The 12,791-nt window shown below is 40.1% G+C and overlaps 1 protein-coding gene across 2 annotated transcripts in view; it reads right to left on the reverse strand.

Moving 5' to 3' along the window:
* Positions 1-7,271: 7,271 nt before the first annotated feature.
* SPSB4 (splA/ryanodine receptor domain and SOCS box containing 4) overlaps positions 7,272-12,791 on the reverse strand; it is a 120,192-nt gene continuing 114,672 nt past the window's right edge. For both annotated transcript variants that reach the window (XM_069973872.1, XM_069973873.1), the window contains exon 3: positions 7,272-8,802. In XM_069973872.1, the coding sequence (XP_069829973.1) occupies positions 8,675-8,802 (128 nt within the window). In that variant the 3' untranslated portion in view covers positions 7,272-8,674. The remainder of the gene's footprint in view (positions 8,803-12,791) is intronic.

Consider the following 12,791-nt stretch of genomic DNA (forward strand, 5'->3'; position numbering starts at 1 on the left):
AAACCCCAGTATAAGATATCAGTATAACACAGACCTCAGCATCAGACTCTCAATGTAATACAAGCCCCAGTATTAGATCCCTATTGTAATACAGACCCCAGTATTAGACTTTCAATGTAATAGAGACCCAAGTATCAAACCCCAATGTAATACAGACCCCAGTATAAGACCCTCAATATAATACAGAGCCCAGTATCAGACCCCCCCCCAATTTAATACAGACCCCAGTAGTAAACCCTTAGTGTAATACAGAACCCCTAATTAAACCCCTAATGCAATTCAGACCCCCGTATAAGACCCCCAATGTAATACAGAGCTCAGTATAAGACCCCAATGTAAACACCAATTCCAGACCAGCAATGTAATGCAGTGCCCAGTATATTACCCCCAATGTAATACAGACCCCCTCAGTATCAGATCCCCAGTGTAGAACAGACCCCAACATCTGACCCCCAATATGAGACTCCCGGCACCAGGGCTCCATTCTTCTCTATCCTGGATGTGAAAGGGCCTGGTAGTTGCAGGTGGCAGCAGCAGGTGAGTCCATTTTCTCATTCTTAGCATGGGCAGGTGGTGGTCTGCGGTGCCTCTCTATTCAGTGGGGCAAGCAGCAGAACATTTAGCCATCCTTCTTCTCCCAGTGTGCATTTAAGATTCAGCACAGCCTGTAAATGACCACAACCACTTTGCATCTACCAGGAGATGTTAAGTGATAGTAGCAACCCTAAACATTGGACCACCAGTGCCTAGTGGCAAATACAGTCCTCGTAAGAATCTCTCTAGCTCTAGTTGTATGATGTTATTGTTTTTGTAGGTCATTTAATGTCTGCTTAAAGTGACATTGTCACTCTCTTTTTGCATTATGACTTATGATTATGCAGTTTTCATACCTTATTTTATATTATACGTCATGGCGCTTGTTCCAGTAAAAAGTGTCCTCTTATCATCTGCAGATTGTGGTATCTGGGCAGGGCTTCACGGGCCATTTATACCCTCCCACATTGCCACCGTTGGCCCCATGATGTCATTGTTGAATAAGCCCCACCCCTTGACGACCATTGGAAAAGGCCAGTCTAAGGGTCTAGAGCTCTCTTCCCAAGGCAAGAAAACTGTCTCTCAAGTGCTACCTTCAACAAATGTGTTCAACAAATGAAAGAGCCTTGAAAGATGATTTGGTTATTATCCAAACCAGGTCATGTTTTAAGGCTCTTGAACCCTATAATGCATTAATGCTATGCTATAATGAAGTACATATCCATCATGTGCGATGACCTGCTGAAAAAAATCCTCGGACGCATATTTCCACATGTAATATTTCCATGTGCAATTTTTCATGCGGTTCTCCCTGCATGGTCAAGCCTTATCTTTAAATAAACACCAAGCACAAGATGTTAATAGGGCCCTTGGTGGTGACAGGAATCAGAAGAGAGATGGGTCCTGTTTTTAGGCAATGAAGCATTTGTGAAGTACATAGGTACAGATCCACACGATTCAAAAGCTAAAAGCACATTCTATAAATGGCTTAAAGGGGTTATCCAGCGCTACAAAAACATGGCCACTTTTCCCCCTACTGTTGTCTCCAGTTAAGGTGCAGTTTGCAATTAAGCTCCATATACTTCAATGGAACTGAGTTTCAAAACTCCACCCAAATTGGAGACAACAGTAGGGGGAAAGTGGCCATGTTTTTGTAGCGCTGGATAACCCCTTAAACGTCATACCATAATAAAATTATGTGTTGGTTGCAAAAAGCTATAAGTAGGAATAGTGGGGGAGATGGATATCAGAAATCTCTATGTAGAAGAACTGGCCACTTGCCCTCCTATTGTGTCGTAAGTGTTTACAGCGACCCCTCTATAGAATGCTGGTGCAGACAAGCAATACTGTTGTTAGACAAGTGTAGCCAAGTTGTGAAACAGCATATAATTGTAGATTTTCACAGTCATTTAATGATACATTGTGTCTCGCCAGCTCATTAAGGGGTTCTTTACTTGTGGAGGGAAAACCAGACTTTGCAAAACACATTTTTGGCATCTTCCATTCTTAGTAAAGGTAATATGTGATTTTGCTGCTGTAGAACCAATGTCTGAATCACACCAGTTAAAATGTTGGCTCTGTTTGGCCATTATAAAGAGGCACTGCTGTTTTCACATTAACAATTCCATCTGGGCAGCCTTTATGAGGACTGGATGCATTCATTTCACTTATGTGTTGCACCAAATAGGTTATACAACTGGTAAATACAGTATACCAGATTGTTAAAATGTGTGCTGTCACTTACTCATATTGTGTGTATCTTTTTCCCGACATTTGATGAAGATGTACATCTGGGTTGCCAGCTGTGTTTTACAATGGACACCAACCTGCAATGGCAGGGATCAGAGATAACTGTGATACAAGCAATACAACCTCTTAGATGCCTAAGTCAATAGAGACTGTGGCACATAAATCATTAGATGTGTGTGTATGTGTGTGTGTGTGTGTGTGTGTGTGGGGGGGGGGGGTCCCCATCTATCACCCTGTTAGTCCTCCTGCAATGCAGCTGACATGGCAGACAGGTTTTAAATTAGAGACCCAACGTTTTCCATATTAATACTTCTTATATGCCTTGCCACAAGCAGAGTGTAATAGAATAGCCATTGTAGCACAATACACTGCAATACAGAAATGATTATACCTACAAGTGTTAGGGCCCTATTAAACGGGACGATTATCGTGCAAAAAATTATTAAATCATTCGAATTTAAACAATAATCGTTCTGTGTAATTGCAGGAAACAATCGAAAAATCGTTCGCTAATCGTTCGCTGTAATTCCACATTCGTTCGCTCAAGTTTCGCACTTTTTCACTAATCGTTTAGTGTAATAGCACATTGCCCATTGTTTTCCTGAGATCAGAAGAAATAAACGATCATAGTAACGATCGCAATAACGATCGTAATAACGATCGTATCAAACGACTATCGTTCTGTGTAATATGGTGACCAATTTCAGGTTAACCATTTACTGTTAGTCATTAATTGTTGAAAATCACTCCGTGTAATAGGACCCTTAAAGTCCTATAGTGGGACTAGGAAAAAAAAAAAGGTTAACCCCTTGCCTTTTCCGATGTATCATATGACAAAAATTAGCAAACAGAACTGGCATCATGACATCCAGAAAAATCCAAAACTAATAAAAGTCACATTATCATCCCACGTGTTAAACCCTGTAAAAAATAAATGAATACCAATAAATAAATAAATAAATAACTAAATAAATATTTAAAGCGAATTTACCATTAGGTACATCACTTGGTGTTTTTTACATGAACAGAGCGGTGCCGAAACGGGGATGCTGGTGCTGCAGTCCTTTTTTTTTTTTTATAACCGCCACCCGGTTCCCACGCCCACCGCGCCAGTCCAATGCTGAGTGCTGGTTGGGAATGAAGCACTGGTGGCAGGTACGCCATCCCCAGTGTGATGATCTGCTCTTACCTCTGTGATAAGGCTCCATTAGAATGGCTTCATTCTAAATTTCGGCTGGTGCTCAGTAATAGACCAGCTCTGTGCATAATAACTGGGCGACAATTTTAAAAAAGGACTGCAGCACTGCCATCCCTACACCATTGCTGGTCTCTTCAAGTAAATAAAAACTTAGCGATCTACCTAGTGCTACATTCGCTTTAATGGCAGTGGTAGGATTGCTGATTTTTGGTTGATTTGGATGTGGGTAGCAGACTACAGCTCCTATCAAGCTTTGCTGACATCGATTCCATGCGGTAAACTGTGCATGAAACAGAAGAACTAATGTGAAAGGATCAGCAGTAAGTACTGCTGATCCTTTCACATTAGTCTCTTTGTTTCATGCACAGTTTACGCTCCTGTAACTGCTAGAGGTGAACTGAGCATGCCTGACCAGCAAGCTAAGGCTGTACTACAGGTCGTAGCCTTAGATCACGCTATGAATATCTCAGTAAGTGGGGATTATATGGAAAACTGCTGAACAGTTGTTGTTTTTTTTTACCAGAATACCTCTTTAAGTATTTTTCTTATTGAGATGACTTTGGTAGTGCACATAGCGAAATATACATTAAATAACATACAATTTATACATCTATAGAATTATTCATATTTTTACATCTGAAATATTATCAGCTTTAGCTACAGCAGAGTAAAATAGTGAATTTTACACACACTGGAGGATTCTACTGTGTAGAGGCTCAGTACCAGCTCCCTTTATTCTCCGCACTAATGTTAACTCAGTTGATGCTTTTTATTCTATTTTCAAAAGATAGGAATTCCATGTAGGTTGAATACGCCTAGCGGGAGTTATTATTAAAGCTGACACATTGCTGATTTATTATCTTTGATATTGTCAGAGAATTTTTAAACCTCCAGAGGTTTAATTGACTAGTTTATGCAATGTTTACTATTATTATACTTATTGTTCATTTCTTATGCCAGAGTAAATATGTGAATGGCAGTTTTTAGATCCATAGTTATTAAAACCTTTTTCAAACTTTGTCGACTTAACTTATGCACCCAGCATTGTGTTTTCAGTTTTTAATGCTTTCTAGGTTTCACTTGAGCTGGAAAAATCAGTAAATCAAATGATTCAACTTTGTGATGCAATAAAGAGTCATTTAACAAAACTTGTGTCACGTCATAGATAGTGGGGGGGGGGGGGGGAATAAATTTAAAAAAATTGCCAAAATTTTGGTGCAAAATCTGCAGTTCATCAGATTTTTTAAAATAAACTAGACATAATAAAATGAGAGTTTAGCACTCTGTCTGACAAATGGGAGGAGCTTAGCAAAAGGCAGGTGTGTTTTTTCACAAAAGAAGGCGTGTCTGAAATGTATCAAAATACAAAATGCAACACAACTGCTCATAAAAATGTGCTAAATCCTAAGCCAAATTAATAATGATAAAAACTCTGACCAGACAGTTTAAAGGGGTAGTGCGGCGTTTAACTTTTATTCACTAAATAACACACATTACAAAGTTATACAACTTTGTAATGTGTGTTATTTAAGTGAATGGCCCCCTTCCCGGTGTTCCCCCCCACGCCGGAAGTGTTGGTGCATTATACTTACGTGTACGCTCTCGACCCCGGCCAAAAACTTGTGTCGACAACGGCATCTTCGGGAGGCCGGCCGAATCGCTCCAGCTGTCCCTCATGCCGCCCCCCTACCTTTGCCGCGTAATCAGCTGCTCAGCCGTGATTAGGGGAACACGGGGAAGGGGGCCATTCACTTAAATAACACACATTACAAAGTTATAGAACTTTGTAATGTGTGTTATTTAGTGAATAAAAGTTAAACGCCGCACTAACCCTTTAAAGAGAACATAATTTTTAAATTATTCCCCCAATTATTTTTGTGGATCCTGCAACGAGATGGGAAAAGCAGCAAACCAGCTAGAGATGCGCTGATACACTCAGCTGAGTGCTCCTCCCTGCTTGTTCTAGTACTTGATTAGGGTCTGAAAATCCAGACCTGATCTGATCAAAATATTTGACATGTGTCTTGTGTCCTATGAAGGTGGTTGGGAAGCTGTTAACTTTTTGCAATTTGTGTAACTCGCATTGACTTTAATGGGAACAAATGCTGTAGCCCCACAAGCTATGCCCTTTATGAAACTCCAGGAGTTATATACCTGGGGGGAGGCAGGGCCTAATACACACCCTTTGACTGTACAATCTTGCCCATCACCTGATATTTACTCCCATTGCTAAAATCAAAGTTAAAATCACAAAACTCTATTAATGGAGTTGTCAGACAAACCATAAATCCACATAATTTCAGAACAGGAGAGCATATGAAGCAAATGTAACAAGGGTACCCTAAGCTATTAAACAATAGTAACAATTCATTCCATATTTGTTATTATCTATTCAGTCTCCTTCCTCCAGTTCTCTTACCCTCCTCCCTTCTGATACAGCTTATGTAAACATGTCTCTGACTAAGGCCTAATTCACACATCCGTTGTTCTGTCCGCAATTGCGGACAGAACATGAAACTAATGTTATCCTATGGCCCCGTTTTCACGTCCGTACGTGTATACGGGGCCGCGATCTGTGCCGCAAAAAACGGACATGTTGTAATAAGGACTGTTTTCTTGCGGCACGGATCGCTGGGGTAATGATGTGTGAACGTAGTGCTCTGTGAAGCACGGAGCACTACGGGTGTGTGAATGTGACCTGACTTTATCTGCAATATTGTAGCTTCTTTGTAATGCTGGGAGGGTTACTCATAGTTCAAGTTGCTAATAACCTCACTTTGATTAACCCTCCCAACATTACAAAGAAGCTACAATTTTCCAAATAAAGCCAGCCAGGGACTTGTTTACATCAGCTGTCTCGGAAGGGAGGAGGGAGAGAGGGAGAGAAAGGCTCACACACTAATCTTTGGGTTTTTAGCAAAAAGCAGCAGCTCAGAACTGGTGGAAGGGGACTGAATAGATAATAACAATTATGGAATAAATTGTTTGTCTCACAGAGAGCGGCAACATATCAAAAGTTATGTTTGAGTGGAATACCCCTTAAGGGTGCCTTCACACGTAGCGGATCCGCAGCGGATTTGACTAAATGGATGAACACAGCATTAAATCCGCACTGTCAAATCTGCTGCGGATCTGCAGCGGATTTAATGGTGCGGATTTGATGCTGTGTTCATTCATTTAGTCAAATTCGCTGCATCCGCTACGTGTGAAGGCACCCTTAAAATGTTTTACTGATAATTAATTGTGGTTAAAAATAGGTGAAAAACCATATTACATATTTTTATACATTGTATATTTCTTTTTTATTGTACTAATATGAAGGGGGGGATTTATGAAGACCGGCATACAAGTCTTAATTTAAGGACCTTTATCGTGGCAGGATTCACTAAGAGGCGTACGCCTCTTAGTGAATCCGGACGGCCGGGCGCCTGAATCTGCGCCCGGCGCACCAAATGTGGTTTGGGTCGTGATTTGCGCCTGCGAGCAGGCATAAATCATGAAAAATAAGGCCTCCTCCCCGCCTCATCACGCCCCCGCAAGCTCCGCCAGCCCGCCCATCGCATACGCCAGTGAGAAGGGGAAAATCTGAACCTTCTCCCTGGTGTACGCCTGTGGCGTACCCTTCGTAAATCCCCCAAAAAATGTTTTTCGGAGAATAATAAAATGTTTGATAAATGTATTTGATAAGTCAGCCAGAGAATGTGTGAACATTACAATTCTTAAAGGTGTATATTGATATACAGTACCAGTCAACATCAAGAAGAAAACAGACTTGACGTAATTCTCTTTTTTATTTATACTTTTTTCATCAAACCCTCCAAAAATCTCAAGCATCACTGCCCAAATCCAGACAATTCCCAAAAATGACAAACCAAAAAGATATGCATTCATACAGATGCGGAATAACTTGGTTGCTTTCAACAAAAGACAGATAAGGGTAGTGTTCTGAGTAGAGAAATTAAAAGCCGTGGTATATCTCAATAACATGGCTACACGGAATGAGCAGTATAGGTGATTTCATCATGTTTGGAAACATATCCGTTGTAAGAATGATATTCAAGCTGTGCTTGAAAAAAGTGAAGCTCCTCATAATGCTATTGTGGAATCTGTTGCAGAACATACATGACATCATCAAGGAGCTGGGGCCTGATCACTGAGTACCGACAGACTGACAAATGATTCAGGTGCTTATTGCCTTTGTAAAAAAATATACCTGAAATGCTCCTAACCAAGTTTTCTCGACACATGTAACACAAGTTTTAGACATTATTCATGTATAAGAATAAATTTGATACTCAGGGGTTGAAACTCAGTAGTTGTGTTTTGTATCGGTTCTAGTGGCATTTTAACCATGTAAAAGTATTTGGGAAAGATTGGACCCAAAGGAGATGGTGCCCTATTTTAAAATATAATAGTCCTTCTAGTTGATGCTACTACGCTCCACATACTGGTACAGGCCCGATCCCTTTTATCTAGCAACCCTCCTATCCCTTGGGTGCATATATCTTAGGTGTATTCTATCCTTATTTGGTTTCTTACACTTTAGTGTTAGTGTGGAGTCCAGTAAAGTTCACATCATCTACTGGTAAGGTTGGTAGGACCACCATCAGCACAATACCAGCAACCGGAGCCAAATCTACACTATGTATGGATGTTTGGGCAACAAAGAAATATCCTTACTAGAACAGTGGTGAGGATTCCAGTTGCCTCATATTCATGTAGAGACAAGCCAGATTCCTGACCATTGGTTGCACTTTGCTAGCTTTCTACTACTAAGACATATATGTAAATTTTTGACCCTTTATTCATTTGCTAGACAGTCCTCACTGTTTTTATGGCATAGATATATGTGCCTTGGATGTGGAAAATTTTTATTATTTTACTACATCTGAAAAACTTATATAGGCTATATGGAAAAGTAAATGGCTGGACATAAATTGGGAATCCTTTTGAGAAGACAGTACTGGATGAAATATCAGACTAGATTTTTCCAGTAGTCCATTAATGCTCTGTGGCACTGCATCCAGAAAAAAGAACACAATATATATATATTAAAAATTAAATAATGTGTAAATATCCATCGTAAAGGAATTTTGTTTCTTTGTAAACAATATCTGCCGCGTTGCATTATCTCTTCACTTCATTCTCTCCTGTGTTGTTGTCCGGCTGAGGCTTAGAGGCGCAGTGATGATGTCACTGGTATTGTAAATAGTTCTTTAATGCCTGAGGCAATGGTAAAGACTCGATTTGGTGCAAACGTTCTCTGCCAATGGCAAACCGGACTGATCTCCGGCACAAGTCCATCAAAGGCAACGGTTCCGCTGTAATAAAACAAGACAGACACGAGTTACTACTTTATGTCCTATGGGGATTTCAGAAACAACAGAACAACATAAAAACATAACCCTCAAGCAAAAAAGTGATTGGCATAATGTTAATCCACATTATAATGTGACCAACTAGGATACAATGGAACATATCAAAATAATTTTACATTCGCATGCATTATAAGAATGAGGAGAAGTCTATTATTAGTCAGACACAATAGCTGAAATATAATCATACAAGACACTTAAAGGGATTTTCCAATTTGCTTAATACCAAATGTACAGCATTTCTAAGATAAAAAAATCAGAGCTTAATCAACCTTGCCTGCTCCAGCACCGTCGCTCCGGTCAACTCCAGTCGTTCTGTTTGCTTACTATGATGACATGCACTACTTGTGCACCTGATGATAATCTAATACACTCCAGTGATTGACTGCCAAGGGTTAGTGTGTAATCGCCACAGCAGGGAGAGCTCATCATAAAGGTAACTTAACAGAGTGACCAGAGTGAACGGGAGTACTGTCGCTAAAGCCAGAGAGGCGATTAAGCTCCAATTTTGTATTTAATGCATGTAGCATAATATACTTAGAGTATTAAGCATATTGCAATACAATTTAATACAATAATAATTTTAAATATAATTGAATACATTGAATTAAATACTTAATCAAATAACCAGATCCGCTCTTATGTGCTCTGTGCATGACTGCAGCATTTTTTGCATAAACAAATACATGCTCAGCCAAGGGCTTGCTACATTATTTTTACATAAATTTAATTGAAGAGGGTATTCGATATACAATATACACATGGTACTATAAACAGTGTGGTCTATGGAGCTGCATATCAGCGCTCGCTTGCTCCTTGTTCCCCGCTAGCTGCCGATGGTTACACGCGTTGGCAGCGAGCAGGTAAGAGCAGGCTTCCCGGGTGATCGCTAGATCGTCCAGGCAGCCCATAGAAGATAGCGGGGGTCCCAGCAAGCAGTGATCTCTCAACTTCAGCTTTAATGGAACAGAGGTTAGCGAGGTTATAGAACCCCTTTAAAAAATGTAAGCTGGACCCCAGGACGAGTGTGTCCTGTATGTCTTTGCAGGGATGTTATTGTTTGCTCTCTCTCTCTTTGGAGAGTAAAACTCTATGATATATACATAACATGCATATAAAGCAACCTACTTGTCCCCTTTCATTTCATTCCACCTCCTACCCCCGCCTAGTTCAGCTATACATTTCATGTTTTATTAGGAGATGTGCCAGTCTGGGATGCTATGCAAAGGTCAAATTTTCAAGCCTCTAATAATGTTCTAAAAACCATTGCCAAGTCAGTGTGGCAAAATGCTTTAAGGGATTTGGAATCGGCTCCTTAAGGCTTTTGTGTGTTGGGCTGAATACAACACAGACGCTGCAGCGTGGTGTGGAATTTCTGCTTTCCACAGGAAACCATAGGTTTCCTTATAGGCTATGAAAATACTAGTCATGTAGATTTGTACAGTAACCCACTGTGTGGAGCTCAAACCTTCTCCAAAGCTGCTATGCAGCTCAACTGCGGGAACAAGCTGTGTGTGAATTCATGGAGATGACAGTCTATGCTTGTCATCTGTTACAGACAATTGACAATTTGAAGGTCCTAAATTTAGTGAGTCCGAATTAAGTACTAAAATTATATACAAATGATTTCTATTACCTGTTCTGATGACCTGTTTTAGTCATTAACCTATCAAGATTTTTTTCATAAGGAGAAATATTTGCCCCTTTGGGCCTGTTCACACTGAGCAAATTCAGTGGAATTCTGCAGCGGAGAGCCCGTTTGCCTCAGTGTCAAACAGTGTGTCTATGGGAGTGCTTGTGCGCCTTCGCCCCTCGCTCAAAGAATTGACATGTCAATTCTTTAGCAGAGAGCTCCATAGAGCGGAGGCGCACAAGCACTCCCATAGACACACTGTTTGACACGTCAAATTTGCTCAGACCCTTATTGTCACCATTTAGAGGTAGACTAAACTTTGAAATATGAAACAAGCAAAAATCTCCCCCAGAAGTTAAAGTTACCCATCTATTCCCAGCTGTTTGGGGTTCTTGCCCCTCATCAGTACAGCGCAGGGTGCTAGCTGGCAACATTAAGGGCAGATGCTTTGCATACATTCCCAAGGACTATATAAGAATCCCCCCCCCCCCCCATGTCCCTATACAATGCCATGAGAATATATGTAGATAAATCTACATTTAAATAAAGGCTTAAAGGACTCTAGGCCCTCTTCTACGTCTTATTTGATCCTAAACAAGCTTACATTTGGGATTTCAGATAGCCAGAAAGACTTTCTTAGGACAATGTTTTTCTAAATAAAGGCCAGGCACTGGTATACCCAGAAAGTAGTTTGTGGCTGATGAAAGATAATATGGTGTATGCTTGTATTTGTTTGAGGATAGAAGACCAGCCCATTTACTTATGCCAAAACGGTCAGCCAGTATTCTTCTTATGATATTGTCATCCAAAACAGCCTTCACAGACCAAACATGAACAACATATTGCTCAGAAGGTTGCCATCCTAAAGTTGCACATGTCAAGCTTTGCAGTAGATGGGGTCATGCCCTTTGTGGCTGTATCATGATGCACGCATTCACATAGTGTAAGCTTGGTTGTACATTCCTCCAGGGCTATGGGCTCACTTACTTTTACTACTTCAAACATCACTCATTAAAAAAAAAAAAAAAAGGAACCATTGGAAAACGTAACACTTTTTCAACACTATTTTATGGATAATTATACTGCTGTATCTTGCTATTTCTCACAGGTCTTTTATTTCTTAGGATATAACCGTAAGGTGCCATACAAAATGATGTAATACCAATTCTTTAACATAAACGGTATTAGCTGCGTATAGCTTATGTGAAATCTCCTAATGGATTGCATTTGGGAGACTTTGATCAGCGTAGTGTGGATGGTAGAAGGTTCTTAGATCTTTCAAGATCTTTTTTTTCCCTCTTCCTTAGTTGAGGATTTCTTTCATCTTCTCTAAGCATTTATTAATCTGTAAACTGAGTCGTTACCATCTGTGCCAGACATGATCTTACTAAACTGAGTTAATACGACTTTGTTTCTTCAACTAGAGCAGTTAAAGGCACACACACCCATTAAAAACAGGTAGAGGGACCAAGATGGTTCATATATTCATCTGGTTACAACAGGAAACATGGAACAAGTACAGTATGATGAAGCATAAGGTACTTATGTCCAACTTTGATATCATTTTACAGATTATATATACTGTAGAATTGTATCCACATACAGTTTAGTTACTTTGTAAAAGCATTTCACTACTGATCTTTTATTAGACTGAGTTCACAAATCCGCAGGCTTTACATCTATAATCTCCCACCTAGGCATTTTACACATGAACTAAATTGCACTGTGCAGACACCTAATAGGAGAATAATCATCCAACATGTTACATTATAGGGACTCCTTTAAGCTGCCAGTGAGTGTCTGACAATGACCTTTTCTTCTTCACTGTTTTCAAAAAGAACCCACAGAATTTTTGAGAATTTTTGAAAAGGTGACAGAGCTGCTTTGCATGTCCTTTCTTCACAGAATTCTCAGTGGACCTTGAATGATCTGCAAGTCCCTACGACGCTCCCCTCAAAGAGAAATGTAACCCCTTTGGTCCCATAAGGATAGGCCTCTCACTAGTCAACCAGCACTCTGCTCTGTACTGAGGAGGGGCAGTAACCCATAAATAGCTGTCTACAGATGGGTGATTTGGGATATCTTTCCCTTGCCAGGCATTCCCAGTCATGTTTTAAAATTTCTAGATTTCTCATTGTCTAGTGAGACTTAAAGGTGAAAATACCCTAAAATAGTGGTGTGAGAAATTGTTTGCACATCCTTTTTTACCTGACAGTACCTCTAGAAGTAATACAATGTATTAACAAAGATAATAACTTGGCAATGTAGATTCCATCTAAATACTAGTTAAAGGGAACCTGTC

Source organism: Dendropsophus ebraccatus, chromosome 6, assembly GCF_027789765.1.
Source record: "Dendropsophus ebraccatus isolate aDenEbr1 chromosome 6, aDenEbr1.pat, whole genome shotgun sequence".
NCBI lineage: Eukaryota > Metazoa > Chordata > Amphibia > Anura > Hylidae > Dendropsophus > Dendropsophus ebraccatus.